The following is a 21,058-nucleotide window of genomic DNA, read 5'->3' on the forward strand; positions in this document are numbered from 1 at the left end:
ATAAAGTATTAAGCAACATCATGGAGTACTTTTATTACCTTAAAGTAGGGAAGGTCATTCTAAGCATGTCAGGAAAACCAGGAACTATAAAATTTTAAGTTTACATCATAAAACTTAATAACTTCTATAAAGAAAAAAACTATAAAGTTGAAAGACAAATAACAAGATGGTCAAAATTTGCAACATAAGATAAAGAAAAGTGTCTTCAACATACACAGTTCTGAAAAATCATTAGGATTACATATAATGAAAAACTATACAGCCATTAAAAATAATACAAATCAATATTTATGGTCATGTACAAATGTTCTCAGTAGTAAGCAAGTTACAAAGCAGCACAGAGTATAATCTCACTTATGTAAAGATGTACATATTTATATATATGCATATATAAATAAGCACAGATATCTCAAAATAAATTATAAAATCTTAACAGTGGTCATTTTTGGGTGGAAGACAATTTTGATTATATTAGGCTTGTTTTGTTTGTGGTACTGGGGATTGAATACAAAGCCTTCACACTAAACTACATTCCTAGTTTATTTATTTTGTGACAGCATCTCAATCAGTTACTAAGTTGCCCAGCCTGGGCTCAAACTTGTAATCTTCCTGTCTCAGATTCTCTGAGTGCTGTGATTATAGCTTTAAACAAATGTGCATGCACTATTTTAAAGAAACATATTTTCCAAAAAAGTTTTATAAATAATATACCTATAAAGCAAAAATGAGTTCACAAAAATTAAACAGCTAGGGGGCTGGGGATTTAGCTCAGTGGTTCCGCCGCCTGCCTCACAAGCGCAAGGTCCCAAGTTCAATTCCTGGTACCAAAAAAAAAAAAAAAATTAGACAGCAAAACATCTAGTGAGGGAATACCAATGTGAAAATACTTATAAGGAAAATAACTTTAAGGATGGAGTCAACACCAATATGCACAGTCATCTCTGGAGACTATATTACTTATGGCAGATGTGGCACAGGGGGCTATTAAAGATCCAAAGGGTTCGCCATCACTGCTCTAGATGTCCTCAAATTCTAGCAATACCACAATCATATGGGTGGCTAGAAACAGATTGTTGGGCCCAACCTGAGTTTTTCATTTAAGATGTTTGAGGTGGAGCCCAATAAGATGTCCTGAGTCACCTTCCACCAGTGTTCATTTAGAGGGGGAAAAGCAGACTAGAGATGTTTAAAAATACCTTGGTGAGAAAATGGGAGGCAATTTTGAATAGGATACTAAAATGTTTAAAGGAAAAATAACAGAATGATCTATTAAGTTCTACTGTCAAATTAATGATCTTTGTCATATTAGTAATGAATGCATGCACTGGCATGGGTAAGGCAATAAATGGGAAAATACGTGAAATATCCTTATTACACAGTTTTTAAAAATCAAGATTGATCATAATGCATTTAGAACTGTGGTTCTCAGCTGCAGCTGCATATTAAAATCAGCTGAGAGCTTTAAAAAGCTCCTGACTCTTAGGTCTAGAAAAGGCAAATCTATAGCAACAAAGATGAGTAGGCTACCTACAGCTGGATATAGAAATAGTGAATGACTGAAAATAGGCATGGAGGTTCTTTTGGGAATGATGAAGTTTGTGTGATGTGGTAGTGGTTGCACAATTCTGTAAATTTACTAAAAATCACCGAGTCATACAGTAGAATGAGTGAAATCTCAAAGGAAGGGACAAGGAAAAAAAAGAATAAGTGAAATCTATCTTATATAAAGCTGTTTAAAAGGAAATACTGGTACCTTGGACTCTACCCTGAGATGCTTGAGATTCAGTTGAGTGGGGTGGGGAGTAACAGTTATGTTTTATGGTTTTCTGAAAGCTCTCCAGGTGGTTCTGAGAACCACCAATTCAGTTATCTGGAACCATTTTACTGAATTATATGTTACTAAGGCCAGGTCCTTTGAGGTAGAGAACATACACAGCTTTGAAGTACCTTTGGTTTCCACTGCACACTTCCAACTGTGCAAATGAAAAGCTAACCATGTTCACTGTAAACTGTCTTATTCGAGTGACTTACAAGAACAGATGATAGGCTAAGAATTATAGCTTGAAAGCTGAGGATGCTCTAAATACATACTTAAGATGGGTAGAAAGCTGGAATTTGCTCAGAGAAATCCAATGGGTAATGTGAAGGGATTCAAAGCTACAGAATATGAGAAAGAATGAATGATAACAAATCAGGAGTTGAGGGCTAGGGAGATAATGGTTATCCTCAAATATTGAAACGTTGCCAGTGGCAAATGAAGGGTTTTTCATATCCTCAGAAGAAGTGGGATTGATAAGGCTACAGGAAGACAGAATTCAGGTCTTTGTTCTAGGTATTGTTAGATCCTGGAGCTATAAATGTGGGGACTATACTCTAGTACAGTGGTGGCAAACTTTTGGCAAACATGCCGCAGCAGGCTCTTTATCACTGAAAGCTATAAAAGGTTCACCATCTCTGCTCTAGCTGTTCTCAAATTCCAGCAATACCACAATCACATGGATGGCTAGAAACACAGGTAGGTTGTTGGACCCAACCTGAGTTTTTCATTTAAGATGCTTGAGGTGGAGTCCAAAATTTTGAAACCACACAATGAGAACCACTGTATAGTCTAAATGTTGTCAGAGTAACAGGAAAAACATCTACATCAGATTAGAAGAGTAACCTGAAAGAAGAGTTTGGGGATGAGCTGAATTCCGAAGAAGTAGTAACATGAAAGGGTGGATGGGAGTCTAAACAGAAAGAACAGTACTAAGGGACAATTAACAGAAACAAAGCCCTGAACCAGCATTCATAGTCCGAATATTATATGTACAGTATTGCTCTAGTTACTAGAAACAGAAAGATAAAGCAAACAAGGCCTCTGCTCTCATGGAACTTACAAATATATTATATATTTCAAAGTCCCATAAAAGAATGGAACTGGCTATTGTAAGAGAGAATGAGAACCTCTTAAGAGGTAGCATTTAAGTTGACATCTCCAGGAGAAAGCTAGAACATTCCAGAGGGAGAGCCTGGTATCTGTAAAGTGAAAATCATAATGGCGGAAGCAGTGACTGAGAGCATGTTTAGATGATGAGCTCACAGAGCTAAATAAGGACATATTCCATAGGACAAAGTAAGGAATTTGCTCTCTAGATGGATAAACTAAAGGGACTAGACCAAAGACTAGTAGAGAAACAACTCCCAGTGAAAAGTGATGAGGATTTGAACCACTGCATCACAGTGGCAACATAGATGAAGATGAAAGATAAGTGAATCTTTAAGTATTTAGCAAGCATCTAACTGAATATGAAAAGTGAGCAGGAAGAATAGTAGGGTAGTATAGACGATTTCGGCTTGAACAGCTACCTCGGTTCATGAAGTGAATTCGTTCCACTATTCTGGAAAAGATGGCCTTGTTAGTGTTCATTACCCAATGCAAAGTTTGCAAACAAAAACAAAATTCTGCCAAACACTTCAGTTACTGAACCAAATTGTTTACAAATAAAAGCGTTCATGAACTGAGATACCACTGTAGTCATTCTTTTGAATAGGAATAGAAGAATTGGTTTGGGTGTAGGAGGAAGGTAAGCTTGGTTTTTTACTCAAGGAATTTGGAATGGATAAAAAAAATAAAATGGAAATGTTTGCCACAGTTTATTTAAAAATTCAGAAAGCAAGCATGGGCAGGTGATAAAGACTTGTATTAATAAATGTGGTCATTGGAAAAGGAGCAAGGGGTCCACAGTGTATTTCTAAGTACATCACTTTAAATACATAAAGAAGAAAACATTTAAAACGTAGTGACCAAGAAGCCAATGAAGTTTTTAAAGAGGGGAGTGTACAACATCAGATGCTAAAGAAAAGTGGAGTAAGAACTAAAGTGCCCACTGGGCTTAGCAGTATGAAGCTCATTGCCGACTTTACTAGGAATAACTTCAGTGGGATGTTGAAGGTAAAATCCAGTAACAATGAGCCAAGGAATGACTCAAAAGTGAAATAGAACCAGTGGGGCTTGGCTATAAAGCAAAGAAAAAGAACCAGGAAATAAGAGGGGAGACAGGCCCACATGAGAATTAGAGACCTGAGCATGTTTATGTGCTAAATGAAGGTGACACTCAAGACAAGAGAGGCTGACTGAAAAAATGTCTGTAGGGAGTTAAGATGGGATTTACTGACTTGCTCATTCACATATATATATGCAGTGCTGAGCAGAGGACAGATAATTCTTTAGGGACGGATGAAGATGGTGATGGTAGAGATGACTAAGGAAGCCTAGAGCTCTCCTGCTTCAATTTCTTCAGTGTTCAGTAGGCTTCAACTGTGGGAGGATAATAAAAGCTTGAGTTATTAACAAGAGGTGAAAGTCTAAAACAGTCTTTAAGAACTGAAGAGGTGGGAGGGGGACCCTTGAAGGTGCTAAATTGCTTCGAGAACCCACCCACCTGGGGCAAATCTGTAGTGCTATCAATGGTTTGTATTTAATACACAGCAACCCACAAAAGCAAGTAACTCAGATGGCTATTTGCTTGAGCTAGGGATAAGTTTCCATAGAGCCAGAATGATGGAAAACAGCAGACCGCGTATGACAGGCCAGAATCTATGCTACAGGAGTGAAGCCAGAGTGAACTGACTGGAGGAAAAAAGTAGCTAAGGAAATGAGGGGCTGCTTGAGATCAAAAAGTATAGTGAAAGATCAAAAATAAGGCACTTTCCACTTACATAACCCTTGAAGGTAAAAGGAGCTGAGAGAATTAGTTAAGCAACAGAAAAATGTATTTATAAATGGCAGGGAAGACCTCTATAGCACAAAGAACTATCAGGGAGTGTAGCAATAGCAAATGGATTAAGGAAGGCAGGTAACATATTAGAATATAAGCAAATACTGATGACTAGATGTACTTCTATTTCAGATGGCTACAGTACACACAGGGATGAAAAGCAAAGTGGATTAAACTGGCCTCAGTGTTTCAACTGCAACTCTAGAGTGAAGGTAGCTTTATGAAAAACCAAACACAAGTCCTGAGCAGTGACTATAACTGTCACACTGAATTCCAAAATTAGTATCAGCCATAAGTTGTTCTGTGTCTCAACAAAGCTTAACCCTAATTAGAGAGCTTGGAAGGGCAAGGTCAGAAAGACTAAAGCCACAAATGGCCAGGTGGCCTGCTGGTCACAATAGAGCATGGAGAGGGAAGAGATCCATGTTCTGATGAGGCTGAGGAGAGAGAATTACTCACTTGGTCTTGGGGCAGACTGCGAGTGCTTTACAAACTCTGCAAAACTCAGATGCAACAGGAAGGAAGACTACAGGTAAACTCTAAGGTGGATGGCTGTGACCAATACATATTCTAAAAGTAGAATAGTCAGCATAGGTTATACGCTCCCTCCTCAGGGGAACTCAATGATTTTTCTATCATTAAGTAGGGATTTGGACTACATAACCTCTACTCTTCATTAAATTACATTTTTTTTTTTTAGGAAGAAACATACTTAAAGATCATCTATGTGTCAGTCTATCAAGGAAAGGGGCTGTGACTTAAATTTCTTTGAATCCACATGAACCTGCATGTGGTGGGACACTGAGGTCCCAAATAGTTGACACATCGTCATACATACAGCTAAAACCCGATTACTTGATTCCTAAATCCAGAATTCTTTAGATGACACAGTTCTAAGATGTTTATCTTGCCTTTTGAAAAAACATTTTTTACAGAAAATTCTTATTTCATTTCTATGTCTCTTACAACTCAAAAAAACTGCAGAATGTAAGTTCACCACCTGGAACCGCCTAGCCCTTGTGGCGCCTTTTTTCCACTGATAAGGTACACAGGAAACTCCAAAGACAAAGCTAGAGAAACGTCTTGCCTATGGTCTCTCTTGTATGAGAAATCCAAATATAAATAAAAAGAAAAATAAAAGATAGGTAATAGGAGGCAGATCTTTTGCAAATAGGAAGGAGGTCTAGAGATGGAGAGGGCAAGTAAAAAGGATTAAGATGTGCCAACTCCCCGTGATGAATGTAATCATTTATACTGCAAACATGTACCAATTAAAATTTTTAAAAACAAAAAGTTTGCCTAATAAAATTCATGGAACTATGACATATAGAAATATTAATTAAATCTTTCTTCCACCAATAATAGAGGAGAAATATACCTTAATGAGCAAACAGGTGAAAAGAATCAAAAAATTCCAAAATTACTATGAAGTTTACTCATATATATAGTATTTGGTTGTACTCTTTTATACAAGGTGTGACAGAAATACAAGGTGAATATATTTATTACAGTTCAAGACACATTGCCATTAATATCCCCCAAAATGCTACCCTTTGAGCACGTTTTGGTTTTTTTTTGGTACCGGGGATCGAACTCGGATCCTTTGCTTGCAGGGGAGGCAGCAAGCGGAACCACTGAGCTAAATCCCCGGCCAAAATGCTACCCTTTGCTTCAAACACACTCCATTTTTCCTTCAATTTTTTTGAAGCAATTCTGAAAGTCTTTCCTGTGACTTGAGGTGTGATTAAAAAAAACAACAAACCCAACAGTGAAAACTGTTTCCCAGTGCCATCCAAAGGAAAAGTATGGGTGTAAAACATGACAGTGTCCTCATCCATATTATCTACCAGATGTGGTACCATGTGACTTCTGGCTCTTCCCCAAAATCAAAATGGCCATGAAAGGTTAATGTTTTCAATCTGTTCAGAACATCAAGGCAGCCATAACAGTACAACTAAAGACACTCATGAAAGACGACTACCAGTCTGCTTCAGAAAGTGGCAAGAATGATGGGACATGTGTTCAAAGCAAGTGGAAACACTTTGAGGATTAATAGCAATGTGTCTTTTACTATAACATTTTAAACATTCACCATATTTTTCAATCACAACTAATATGTTCTCTATTTTCATCATGTGTGATATTCCAATCAATGGTTAAGCTATCCATGAAGAAATCCAGGATCTTTCATTTATTGGTATTAACCACAATGTCAAAGCCCTAAGAAATACTTGATCTAAACTAGGAGGAGCCCGTGTAATTTTTACAAAGGAAAGGACTTGTCATCTTATGAAATTTCAAATATTTTTTTGTGGATGTTGGCAAGAATATTTTCCAAGTCAAGAGAAAACCATATTTTTTCCCTCCTACTTCCAACTAACTTCCTCTCAACACATATACACAGTCACACACTTCATGAAACTAAGACCAATTACACTGCATACAGAACCTTAACACTTTTAGCAATGATCTATTCCCTATACTTGGACAATCTACTAATCTTACCAATGGGGGAAGAAAAGTGCCATTTATTTCCTTGAAGCAACTTGTAGTTTTTTTGTTTTTCTCTTTTTTCGGTACTGGGAATAGAACTCAGGACCTTCTGCTTGCCAGACAGACACGGCGCCACTGAGCTACATCCCCAGCTTGCAACTTGCAGTTTTGAACTAGTGAGAATTTTGAGGCCAAAGGAAAAAGGAAGGTATTTCCTTGCTTTCCCTCTTATTGGTTCACTGCAAAGGGATGAACCAAAGGTGGGAAAATGTCTGCTGGTCATCACTGGTTTCATCATGAAAACAGTGGACAAGTGAAATCTTCAGGAATCATTTCTATACACTTTCCAAAAATACTACTCTCATCAATGATTAATAGGCTAATCATATGAATGAGCAAATTATTTCAACTCAGTTTATAGTTAGCAAATAAAATATTAGAAACTGCTTTGGCCCAAGTTAAAAGTGGCTCCCATATACTTACTAATCTTCCTCAGGATTATCAATATTTATTATCAAAATTTGCTTGGTTACCATTTAAAGTTGCCACCAACAACAGGGGCTGGGGTTGGGAGTGGGGATGGAAAACCTGAGTGCGTACACATGTGTGTTCACACACACTTTTTAAAAATTTCTGATGTAATGCATCCATATCTAATACTTTCAGAAAATAAACAAAACATAAAACAGGCTCAAAAATCAAGAAATCAAGTTATACTTTTTATAAAGCACCAATAACCCTAGCAAATTATAAATAAATATGGAAGGGAGTAATCAATAGGAGGTCTTGAGTTTATAAAACACATTCCTGTTCAGACAACTGAAGTACTGGAAAAGTTAAGAACAAGCAGGATACATCTTTAAAAACCTATCAGATCCTTCTCTGGTGCACATCCTAGGTTGCACAGTGGTGACTAGATATGACTCAGACCAAGAGAAGGTTCAATTCCAAAAATACACTAACATCTATTCTTTCCCTCTTATGTTATAAATACCAATTAGCAGAGGAGGGGGAAATAAAGAAGAGGAGGAAGAGAAAGGAGAAAGAGGAAAGAGGAGGAGGAGGGAAGAAGAAGGAGGAAGCAGGAGGAGGAGGGAGAGGGATTTCAAGGGGAATTATACTTCAGGACCTACTGCAAAAGCCACTTTCTACACTCATATGAAGCTAATTACTCACACGTGAAACTTTACTGAACCTGGTTGTATGTGGGACTTCAACAGTTCAATTTTCTACAATTTACAATTTTCAAATCCCACTCCAAATTGTCACTTTTCTCCTTTTAAAAGTGGATAATCCCAAACTTTAAAAGAGAGGTCTTCTTAATTTTACTTTTCATCCTTCTACTGTAAGTACTGGCTGACACAAATGTACTACGGAATTAAAATATAAACAAGTAGGGAGTTTCTTTACATGCACTGAACTGCATCTATAATCTAATTATTTAAGAATAAAATAGGGCCGGAGATTTAGCTCAGTGGTTCTGCCACCTGCCTCGAAAGCACAAGGTCCCAAGTTCGATCCCCGGTACCCTCCCCGCCCTAAAAAGGATAAAATTAACTGACATTTCTTGGATACCTGTTAATGACAGAAGCAGAGAACAGAAGTGAAACACAGGTAAAATCATGCTAATCTTATAGGTCTATTAGCATTTACCATGTTTTTGATCATTAGATTGTGGGCAATCAGAATAAATGTTTGCCTTTTCAATTATTCAAAGTATGACATGCAGTAGTTCATAATTTTACTGAGGCACAAGTTTGAATCATGCAGGCAAAGCTGGTTTGCAGCAGCTTAGTGAGGGAGCCCAGCATCTACATCTCAACATGGCTTTTTGCAGTAACTATCAGGAAATGAAACAGACATGTGTGAGAAGAAAACGTCCCCTTTTCTCTTCCCAGCTAGAAAGCTAACTATTAATGCTATACGTGTACTTCTAAACTTAGGGATTTGTATAATTCTAATGTCTGAGCCTTTTAAAAATTATCAAACACCTTCCTTTTAATTTTTTCATTTTTCTATTACCTTTGTCAAAATATTGTAGTGACAGTAGTGAAAAATGCCTTTGAAAGAATTAAATACAGGTTAAAATATGAATGATGAACAATTCCAACTTTGAGGAAATAGGAATGGTAGAGAAACTTTTAAATCAAATTTTAATACAAAATGTTAACAGTACAGAAGAGTGGAGTTGGTTGTAAATTAATTTCCTTAAAGTGAAATTAATGCTTTGCAACACCAACATTTCTTTAAATAGATTCATCTTATTTCATTAATTCCAAAACCACAGATTTTTTTGGAGAGGGGAGCACTAATTTCTCTCTTCTGTTCTTCTCAATCTTGGCCTAAATCTGTGATCAAGATAGATCAAATCCTCCAAATAACTATAGAAAATACCACAGTATCAATTAAGTGAAATATTTAAGTTTCAAAATATCAAAAGATGACTGTCTCATTTTCCAGGTCTCCACCAGCCACAAACCATAGCAAGCGAACATTACTCCCCAGACCAGCACCTATCTACCCCACTATATACTTCAAGATACCAAACACCTTTCTCAGCAACCCCACAACTGTCCCCTGGTGACTGCGAAGGGAAAATCAAATTTTTAAATGTATTCTATGTACCCACCATTTACTTTTTGAATTTTTAACCATAAATATCTGAACTTTTACAAAGACCAAATGGTAAAAAATATTGTGCTTTCTTCTATAACATTACCCAGACAAAATTCTTAAGTGATAATCTATATGTAGTTTGGCAAAATGAAAACTAGTCAGTTACCTCACAATGTCCACTTTTAAATCCATACACTTGAGATCTCAAGACATAGCACATAGCAACACTTATGAACCCCTTAACAGGTCAAAACATTCAAATGTTATCTAGTATTAAAGGAAGAATGAGCAAACAGGAGATAGTATGAATCACAGAGAAAACATTTACAGAAATTAGATTTTACAGGAAAGCTTTTTTGTTCTTTTTTTAAATAAGATGCCTTTTGAGTTAGATCTCATACCTACTCAAACTGTAACTGGACAGTACATTTCACTTCTATTTACTAGAAGACATTTCTTTAAAAAAGACTGGGACAGAAAGAGAAGAGGAGACTACAAACTGTTCTAGGCCCATGCCAATCTCCCCTTTTAAAAAAAGGACAACTAATAAATTTAAGTCAAGCCACAGGTTTTTAAACCAAAATAAAAGACACAGGATAGTGAGACAAAACACTATTTTTGGTAAAAATTATTTTTTGTCCTTTAAAAAAAATAGTCCCCTTTAGTTTACATACAGCTTACCTAACAAGAACAGAAACTGCAGTAGGAGGGAAAAGGACAGCACCATAGTTTCAAACACATTCACATACAAAAAACAACAACAACAAAAAAACAGCCAGCACAAACTAGAGTAAGACCAAGTTTCCCAATAGACAGGGACTAATCTCAACACACAAACGCAAAGAAAATAGAATTATCTATTTGAACAAAAGCAAAATGGAAGATCTCATCAGGCTAAGAGGAGAAGGGAGTGCTAACTCCTTGTACTACATACAAAGAAGGAATGGGATTTCTTATCAAAAAGCAAAAAAGAAAAAGCAACCTCCCAAATGGATTTTTGATGCTAAAACTCTTGTCAAATGCTGCTGGTAACAGTAAATATATATATTTATTTATTTATTTATTTATATATTCATATATGTATATTAAAAAAAATAATCTATTTATAGAACAGTCAGTAGTCAGAGACATTTAGAAAAAAGTAAAAACAAGTCCTTTTTTTTCCTTTTTAAAAATGGATTTACTAAAACAACTTTATCACGCAGAGGTACTACAACCCCACATTCTCTTATAAAGTCATTATGTTATTATTCAACAGCATTTGCTGTGGGTCATGTTCAGATGTTGCCATGTTGGGAACAGAAGGCATTGGGTCAGAGCTGCAAGGCAAGAAGCTGGTATTTGCTGGTCTTGCTCAAGGTCATGCCTAAAGCCAGATGATGTCTGAAATACTTGGGAATGAAGCTTTCCGAAAAAGCATGCAGGCTGTGGCTCAGAAAGACATTCTGGTCTTCATTTCCTTTCTTTTTTTAAAGAAGCTTGGATCCATGTACCTGCTCTTCTCTAAAATGCAGATCCAAGAGAGTCAAACTTTTCAAAGCCAAAAAAAAAAAGGCTTCTTGCATTGAAATGAGAAAAACTCTTCTTCAGGATAGTCATTCTCCTTCTTAGAAAAGTAAGGTGATCTGCCAGAGATAGTGCAAGGTTCTCTTATTTGGGATTTTCTTCTTGGTACAAACAAGCATAAGCAGCTGAGTCTACAGACTGGGCTACTCTCCCATTACTTCTAAGAATAACTTGGCCTGTTCCTTATAGTTATATTGATAGGACATTACAGGCCAGATAATAGTGGAAGGAAAGTTCTATTCTGACTCCTCTCCAATTATCCCAACTAAGGAGATTCAAGCAATCAGCATCTTCAGATGGTGCTGCTGCTAGGTTATAAGCCTCTAATATAAGCTGGCCTTAAGCCACATCTTACATGCCCTGCTAGCACACTCATGTATTAATGCCAACCAGACACCTGTGAGCTCCATCAAGTGTCTGGCCTCAATCCAGTAACCATACTCAACGGAGATATGAGTTGAAATACTGGCTGCTGTTCCAAAGAAGACATCCTCTGCATAGATGTGCTGATAGAGAATGTAGCCCACACAGTTCATGCAAAGGGGAAACTAGCAGTAAGAGGACTTTCTCTGAAGGCCATTCATCTTTGGAAGCAACGTTCTGAGTGGATTTCAATCACTCTACTTTATAACTAAGGTCTCAACATGGTCCATTCCCTCCAAGTCCCAAACTAACCAATTATCTGCTAACTGGTTTCTTTAAGATCCTCCACTGGCAATTTGTAGCTCATTATGAAGGAAGAAGGTGGTGCATGACCTGGGCTATCTGGCCCCTGCTTCTTTGCACAGTTTGTACAGATGTAATCTTCGTTTTCAGCCATTTCTGGAGATACACCCACACAAACTTGATGAAACCACTCATCACAGCCACCATCACATTGTACCCAGTCTACCTGTAGAAGACAAGATTGGGCAATATTAGGTTACATAACATTAAGCCTAGAGTAAAAGCAAACCAAAGAGCTTTCTTGACTTAAATGATAACTAACAACTGTGATGTCCAGAGACAGACAATGACTTCTTATGGGGTTATTTTCCAAAGAAAGAAGCTGAGAAGTTAATACCCCAAAATTATATTCCACCATAGTGTGTCCACAAAATTAGGCCTTTTAAGTAGGTACTCCATTACCTCATAAATACCTGGGGTTTCTTGAGAGGCAGAAACATGTTTGGGGAAAACTTGATAAAAAAGAAACTTCTAATAGAGCAGCCAAGTAGTTTTAGCTAATATTAACAATTTCTAGGCTCTAAGACAATGCAATTATCAATCAAGAAAGGAAGAGTACAACAATGTGAAGGGAATCCTGTGTATTAGCTTTATTCAAAGAGATAAGCCAAAGTACTAAGAGCATTAAATACCTTTTTTAGAAAAGCAGTCACATAGGCCACTTTTTAAACTAATATTTTTTATTCTTCTCTTCTTCCGTTACAAATACAACTCCCTACAAAAAGTTAGCAAATATCAGAGGTCAAATCTTACAAATTAACCAATTATAACAGTCAAAGACACAGGTCAATAGATCACTCTGGGGTTTAAAATTAAAATGTGGAAAACTGGTAGGTGTCAATGGCAGATGCCAGGCAAATTTTGACCCTTCAGAGAATACCGTGATTATAGGAGTCTAAGAAAGGACTGCGGTTTGGTGACAGTAATAGTAAGCCTTGGACCTGGAGTTAACAATAAAGTGACTTTTATATTTGGAAAGTTACTGTGGTTGTTTTTATACATAATGTCTAAGACAACAACAGCTACTACTCTCCTTCTCCCCAATACAAAAGTTTATTGTTTCATTGGCAATAGAAAAAGTCACTAACTCATGAGCTTTATTAGGTATCAAAGCAAAGTAAGGAATATGAAAGGATCAGAGAAGCACCTCAGCACAGCTTGTAAGAAAGAACAAGGGAGACTGAGGTTAGGTAAATGACTTTCATTCAGGGAAAGTGAGTGGTTTTAAAAATTAGTTTTCATGTTCTATAAAAATTATCAAAACCATGATAATTATGTCAGTAGATTTAAGGCTTGTGATACAGGGTGGGAAAAAATTTTGTCCAATCTTTTTGCTTTTATTATTCCTATTCTAGAATTATAGAGCTCAAGAGATAGTGTTATAGTGTAAAGATCACTGAACTCTGGTGTATATGGGTTCAGGGAAGTTACTTAACCTCCCTGTGGTGAGGGTCCATTTCCCTGCCTGTGAAATTGCTTTTCAAACTGAGCAGACTACCTGCATCAAAGTTACCCCAAGGGTTTGTTGAAAATATTCCTGGGAGTCATTCCAAACCTATGGACTCAAAACATCTGGACAGTATGAACCAGAAACTGACATTTCTAATCAGCTCCCAAGTGTGTGTGTGTTCATTTTGTTTTGTTTTGTTTTACTCTAAGATGAAGTAAATTTCCCAGGCTGACACTGAATTTGCAATTCTCCTGCCTCAGCTTCCCAAGTAGCTGGGATTTCAGGCCTGCACCAGAGTGATTCTTATATATCCCTAAATTTGACTGTTGATGCACCTTCTTTATGATACTGCTTCCTGCAAATTCAGAGCAACTTACCAATTCCTTCCTAAATTCCTGTTGTTTTTGTTTGTTTTTTGGTAGGCCTTTGCACTGAGCTACATCCCCCATCTCATTTTTTATTGTGAGAAAGGTTCTCCCCAAAACACTAAGTTGTTGGCTGGCCCCAAACTTGCAATCCTCCTGCCTCAGCCTCCCAGTGTTGAGATAATAGGCATGTACCACCACACCCAGCTTTAAATTCCACTTTTACTGTAACTGTAAAACATTTCGCTTCTGAAATCTGTGCAGGAAAGAAAATAATTGATTATAATATTCCTGTCAGAACGGAGCAAACTAATCAGAAACAACACAGGGAGATAATGGCTTTCATATAACAAAATAATGGTACTGCAAGCAGTAAGAATTTACAAAGTGTTATTAACTATACAGAAGATGAACTTGAGCTAAGCGTTTTGGCTGTTTTGAGCTAGTAAAGGGAGTTAGAAAGATGACCTGTTGTTCTGTGGGCTGCCTATGTCTGAGACACTATGCTGCTTTATCATGCTGTCCCTGTTGCAGTAGACATCGTTGCCCCTACCTCCAACCCTCTTAATTCAATCTAGTCCCCATTCATACCAATCCATTGGACAAAAAAGTTACGTATTTATAAGTAATTTATAAGTATTTGCCAAGAAAAGTGTCCCGTGTCTTCTTAAAACTAATTTTGCAGTATGCTCCCTGATTTCGTTTCCCAAAATTAAATCTCTCATTCTCTTTTAAATAAGACAGGTAATAGTTTCCCTTTTGTGATGTTGACTAAAGCTCCTTTCCTAAGCCTAGTTGTCCCACTATTTCAATACACACACGTGCACGCACACACACACACACACACACACACACACACACACACAGTTTTCCTTGAGCTATCCATTGGTACACAGATTCTACCCCACACTACAGGTCATATAACAGTTTACCTTGAAAACAGCAAGGAAAAAGTTGTTCTTTTACCAGTATTTTCTTTACCATGTTAACAATCAAACTTGGGTTTCGCTTCTATTTGAAAAGGCCCATATAGAGCAAACTAAAGTATAGAATGTCAACTAAATCCGTGAAAGATTCTCACACAGGGCAAAGAGACAATGTAGAGTAAGCTGAAAACTCAAAACCAGAATTTGGCTAATTGTATATTAAGTTCTACTAGTTATTTCCCCCCGTCGTTATTTCTGGAAGAAGTGCTCAGCAATCACAAAAATAATTATTAAAAAAACTTCACAGAAAGCTGGATGTGGTGGTACATGCCTGTAGTCCCGGCTATGCTAGAGGCTGAAGTGGGAGGATCACTGCCTTACAGAATAGCCAGCGAGCAAGAACAGTGGTGGCAGGTAAGGCAAGGGTAGGCTGACTGGGGCTGATTTTTGATCTCTAGTTTTCAAGGCTGATTATTTTCCAGCCAGGTCTTATTTTTCGGGAAAAGAACACACACACACACACACACACACACACACACACACACACGCACACACTATGTATGTTTTAACCATTAAATGACCAACTCTCCCAGTATGCTCAAGAACGACAGATTTCCAAATATGTGGAACTTTCAGTGCTCAGAAAAATGAGACAACTGGTTACCTTTATCTTAGTAGCATGTGTATGTTACACTTTACTAAATCTAGCCTTTGGCAATCTGTGTAAGAAGGAGCCATGAACTAGTAAAGCTATGAGTGATATACTCTGGTTGAGGCAACAACCTCACAAAAGGTTTTTAACATCAGAATGGCCAACAAATAGTAATAAATTATGATAGGCATAATTTATAAACTTACATCTTTTAATTCACTATGTGAAACTTCTTATAGAAGTAGTAATAGGTAAGAAAAAGACTCATAATAACAGAGAAAAGCAGAAGAGAAGCTGTGGATGGTGGCAAACGCCGGTAATCTCAGTACTCTGGGAGACTGAGGCAGGAAGATTTCTGTGGGTTCAAGCCTAGCCTGGGCAATATAGCAATTTAGATCCTGTCTCAAATGAAAGGACTGGGGATGTAGTTCAGTGCAAAGTCCCTGGATTTAATCCCCAGCATGGCCTCCTTCTTAAAAAAAAGCAGAGGGAAAAAAAAGTCCATTTTATACATAAAAGGAATGAATATTTATTCTAATACTGAAAAATGCTATTTAACTATCAGCCCAAAATAATTTGTTCTTTCAAAGTTAACTTTTATTTTTGGTACCACTATGAATGAATAAAGCGGCACGTTTCAGGAGAAGAAAGCTTCTGACTTTTAAAACAATTTTTATAATAGTTCTTTAGTGTTCTGAAAATTAATTTCAGCTTTAATTTGATAACTGATGGAAAGATGACTTCTTTAAAAATTATCTTTCTTTCCTCTTTCTAAAAGAAACATCACCAAATTTAAGCTAGAGGCGTTTAAGTAACATTCTTTCCATTTTTACAAAAATACTTAACCTGCATATTTTTAGGAAAAAGTAATAGTAATTACTAGTTAGAGAAATGGTGAAGGTACATTTCCCTAAAAACAAATGAACTCCAGAAATTAGTTTTTGCTGCATATTTTAAATAACAGATTTCTCTAATTAGCATTCTTTTCTTAACATCTTGTTTTGAAGATGTATGTTGTGCATTAACTAGGTTTCTTTAGAGATACAGTATAAATTGAGAAAGTTGAAAATTCTTTTTAAAAGTTTTTAAAGAAATATACTATGTAACAAAACTGGTATCAGGAACAAATGTGGGGAGTTATAAAAACTGAAAAACAGTAATGATAGGTAAAATGTTTATAATCTGAAATAATTTGTTTAAAATTAAACAAGGAAATATAACACTAAGTTGATGGAAGCTAATGACAGGGTAAGGCATACACTGCTTATCTTTTAAGAGCTTAAAACAGATATTTTCTCTGAATGCTCAGCTAATACTCCTTTCTCTGTTCCATCAAAATGTACCTAAAAAGTACCTATAATGTTAGGAACAAAACTCAGGTTTCAGGCTGGGGATTTAGCTCAGTATTGCCACACCTGCCTGGCAAGTGCAAGGTCCTGAGTTCAATCCCAAGTTCCACAAAAAGCAAAACAAAACAAAACAAAAAACCCTCAGGTTTCATTTAAACATAATGATGGCTTTTTTTTAATGATCACCTCTTAATACTTGTATTGCATCTTCCATTACCATGTTCTTTCATAGAAATTATTTGACCTTTTCCTTGTAACTCTCTGAGTAAGCAGGGCATATGTTAATTTATATTTAAATTTTGTAGCAAATGAAAAAGAAACTGCTTGTAGTGTTTATGTGCTATAAGAAAATGTAGGGTTGGGGCCAGGAATTTAGTTCAGTGGTTTCGCCGCCTGCTGTGCAAGCGCAAGGACCCAAGTTCAATCCCCAGTACCAAAAAAAAAGAAAATGTAGGGATTATAGAAGAACTGAACCACATTTAAAAGCTGAGTAGAGAAAGGAAAGATTGATAAAAGGAGAAAAGAGATAAAAGGTTCATAATGGACACAAAGAAAATTTTGATTAAAAGTTTAAAAACGAAGTATAATTATTTTACTGCAAGTCTTGAAACTACCATAAAATTAGGTAAAAGGGAGAAGATTCTGCTAACACTGAATGCTAATACTTTAGTACTCAAAGATAAACAGTAAATCCTCCAACAGATTCTTTAATAAAAATATTCAGATGAAAATGAATTCAAAGTGAAAGATAAAAACAATTTATACACAATGAATCTGCTAAAATACTTTAAAATGTTGATAGTACAGGGAAATGCACATAAAATTAATAAGGCAAGATACAAAAGTAAACACAGTATGGCAATCATATAAACCAAACTATAGAAAAAAGATTAAAGGAAAATATACTAAAATATTTATAGCTGTTATCCCTGAAAGAATAAGCAATGGGATCTGTATTTTACCCTACAATTATTTTCTTAAAATGAATAGGGCTGGGGATTTAGCTCAGTGGTTCTGCCACCTGCCTTGCAAGCAAAAGGTCCCAAGTTTGATCCCTGGTACCAAAAAAAAAAAAAAAAAAAAAGAATGAAAAACCCCTAATAAGCCTGATTTAAAATATAGGTGTCATTTAGCTTTGGGTTATGCCTTTGTACTTACATCTCAATTTTCCATAGGCCACATTCTGAATGGTTCTGCCACTAGTTAGCTATGTGACTGGTCACATTATTTAACTTCTCTGAGTCCATTTCATCATTTGTAAAATAAGAAACCTGTACAAAGTGATGTCTTGGTCCCTTCAGCTCTAAAACTGTGTAAGTATTTGACTGAAGAGGTATGTGGGGGCATAATCTACAAGGAATAGCAATGCAGATTTATTCTGCTCATTTTTTCAAATTGAAGAGGTATTAAAATTCTAAATATCAAAAAAATTAAGATGAACTTTTTTTTTTTTTTTGGGGAGACAAGGTCTCACTACATAGTTCAAGCCAGCCTTGAACTCACTGTGTAACCCAGGCTGGTCTGAAACTGGTGGCAATCCTCCTGTCTGAGGCTTCCGAGTGCTGGGATTACAAGCATGCACCATCACACCTGGCTTAGCATGATTAACTTTTTAATTCTTCTTTTTGGGTACTGGGGATTGAACTCTGGACCTTGCACTTGTGAGGCAGGCAGTGGCACCACTGAGCTAAATCCTCGGCCCAATTTTTTAATATTCTTGATAGGAATGATAATAGACGCCCCATAGTCATTTAAAGAACTGAAATTTTTCATGAAGTTTGTCTATTTTTCTCAGAGATTCACATCATCAATATTATCTAAAGAATGGCCACCACAGAATTCCTAAACTTAAATTTTATGGTTGAAAACCTTTAAATAAAACTTTATTTAAAGGGTTAAATTATTTGTTACAAAGGATTAGAAAAATAAGTCATTCTATTCAGGAGAGTACACATCACTTGAGTGTGGGTAAGATAAAGACTGAAAATCTTTAGGCCTTTGCAATACGATCTTAATATAATTTTCCACAGGTCTTAACAATGGCCCAGGATTATGGGGGACCATTGTAGCTAATTGACAAGGTAGTTAATTCTGTGTTACCCTACAGGGAAATCACAGGACTGCTATAACACTTGCTCTGCCCACTGCATATCAAATGCACTGCTTGAAAGGGAATATCATGGCTTTTCTGTGCTCCTGTTTTGTGTTCATTAAGTATGTGATTTTTAATATAACACTTTTCTATTAAGCACACTGACCTAGGAGCCTTATAATTCAAAAGTTTATAGAAACTGTAAAAAACATATTATGTTAGAAGTCCAAACTCTGGATTCACAAACATGTCTCCGTGACTGTTGTTCCTTGAACTCTCAAATTCCACTACAAACAAATGGAACTCACCTTGTCCTTACAGGGCCTTTGGCAGTTCTGTGCTGCACACACAGCATTCTCATCATCAGATTCCTCGGCTCCTGACCAATCATACTTGGAAGGGATGTCCAGCACTTTTTTCTCTCTTTTCTTCTCAGTACTCTCTTTCACAAGTTCAACTTTGGCGGCGGCAGCCTTTTCCTTCTTTTTCTTTCTCTCTTCTTCTTTTGCTAGTTTCTTGGCCAATTTGTTCAGCTCCTTTGATTTGTCTGCATTTAATTTCAATTTCTTTTTTTTGGGTTTGTCCATTTTCTTTAGCTCCTTGGATTTCTGTTTTCCTTCTCCAAGAAGTTGTTCTACCCTTTCTAGCTTCCGTTTCCGTTTCTTCTCTGAAGAGTCTTTTCCCTTCATTTTTAATGGTTTTTCTTCCATGCTGTCATCCTTCAAAAAATATAAAATTAGAAACAATTTTAAACCAATACATTTTAAAACAATGACAAGTGCTTATATAAAGGACCTAGAAGAAGCAAATTTATAGACACAAAAAGTAGAAGAGAGGTTACTAGGAGGTGGAAGAAGAAATAGACTTGTTTGGGATGACGAAGAAGTTCTAGAAACTAATTGTGGTGACAATTGTATAACACCGTAAATATACATAGTGCAACTGAACTATTCACACAATAAGGGTTAAAACAGTAATCCTGTGTGTGATATACATTATACCACACACAAAAGACCAAAAAAATTGTCATTTTAAAGATACCTAAAAGGCAGATTAATACAAATATGAAAACAACAACAAATATATTAGGTAACTCAAGAGTAGAAAATAATGACAAGCTCTAAATAAGATAATGACTTATTTTCAGCCTACCAGAGGAAAGGAGATCAGTGTTAGCATATATTAATATAGTCTCTTCCATCTCTGTTTAGGATGAAAACATAACTAGAAAGCTAATTGTACTAAATCATGAAAATAAAAATCTTTCTGGTTTTCATTTATCACTACTAAAGTTTTCTATAGTGCCAGGCACAGTGGTGCACACCTACAATCCCAGCTACTCAGGAGGCTGAAGGAGGAGGATCACCAAGTTCAAGGGCAGCCTGTTTAGTAAGACCCTGTCTGAAAATAAAAAATAAAAAGGGCTAGGAGTGAAGTTTATGGTAGAGTGCCTCTGGGAGTTCAATCTGACATATGTCCCCCAATAAGAAGTTTTTAATGCGATAAATTCTTAGTGGTTAAGAAGTCATCAAAAATGTCAGGAAAACATATAAAATTGAATCCATGATCAAATTATAAATGGTATGTAGTGACTTTAGCAAGGGTTAGAAAATATTTATATGACAAAAAAAATGTGCGTATTAACAGAAAAGAATGAAGGAAATGTTAGGAAAAAGAAGTATTTAAAAATATGAACATGATAAATTCTTTCAGAAAAAAATTTGTTAAATTCACTTTTTTTGGAGATTTAAGACCTGAGAATCTTTGACAGGAACCTAAGAATCAGCAGAATTCAAAAGTACATTAGATTATAACTGTCGTAAGTCTATTACACCTTGAACAAGATTATATAACCTCTTAATACTTTGTGTTTCTTTATACGAGCTACAGAGGATGAGATGAGATAATGGATATGAAGAAACTATATCTAATTAGACTACTTTAGATTTGTCTTGCAAACCAAAAACAAACTATAGTAAGCTAAATGTGTCTGTATCAACAATTGGTGACATCATACCATTCAATTACATGGAAATAAGAAAGCTAATAAAACAGAGTAGGAG

The 21,058-nt window shown here is 36.2% G+C and overlaps 1 protein-coding gene across 5 annotated transcripts in view; it reads right to left on the reverse strand.

Moving 5' to 3' along the window:
- Window positions 1-8: 8 nt before the first annotated feature.
- Window positions 9-21,058, reverse strand: part of Kdm5a (lysine demethylase 5A) — a 113,015-nt gene continuing 91,965 nt past the window's right edge. For 4 of the 5 annotated variants that reach the window (XM_087185937.1, XM_087185939.1, XM_087185934.1 and 1 more), the window contains 2 exons: window positions 19,304-19,714; window positions 9-12,327 (listed from right to left, as the gene is read on the reverse strand). In XM_087185937.1, coding sequence (XP_087042063.1) covers window positions 12,121-12,327; window positions 19,304-19,714 — 618 coding nt within the window. In that variant the 3' untranslated portion in view covers window positions 9-12,120. Of the gene's footprint in view, window positions 12,328-12,793; window positions 12,877-19,303; window positions 19,715-21,058 lie in introns of all 5 variants that reach the window. The other variant, XM_021249099.2, reaches the window with a different exon arrangement.

The sequence above is a fragment of the Heterocephalus glaber genome, unplaced genomic scaffold (assembly GCF_053883595.1).
Source record: "Heterocephalus glaber isolate CG9 unplaced genomic scaffold, H.glaber_assembly_v1.0 deba00000281, whole genome shotgun sequence".
Taxonomy (NCBI): domain Eukaryota; kingdom Metazoa; phylum Chordata; class Mammalia; order Rodentia; family Bathyergidae; genus Heterocephalus; species Heterocephalus glaber.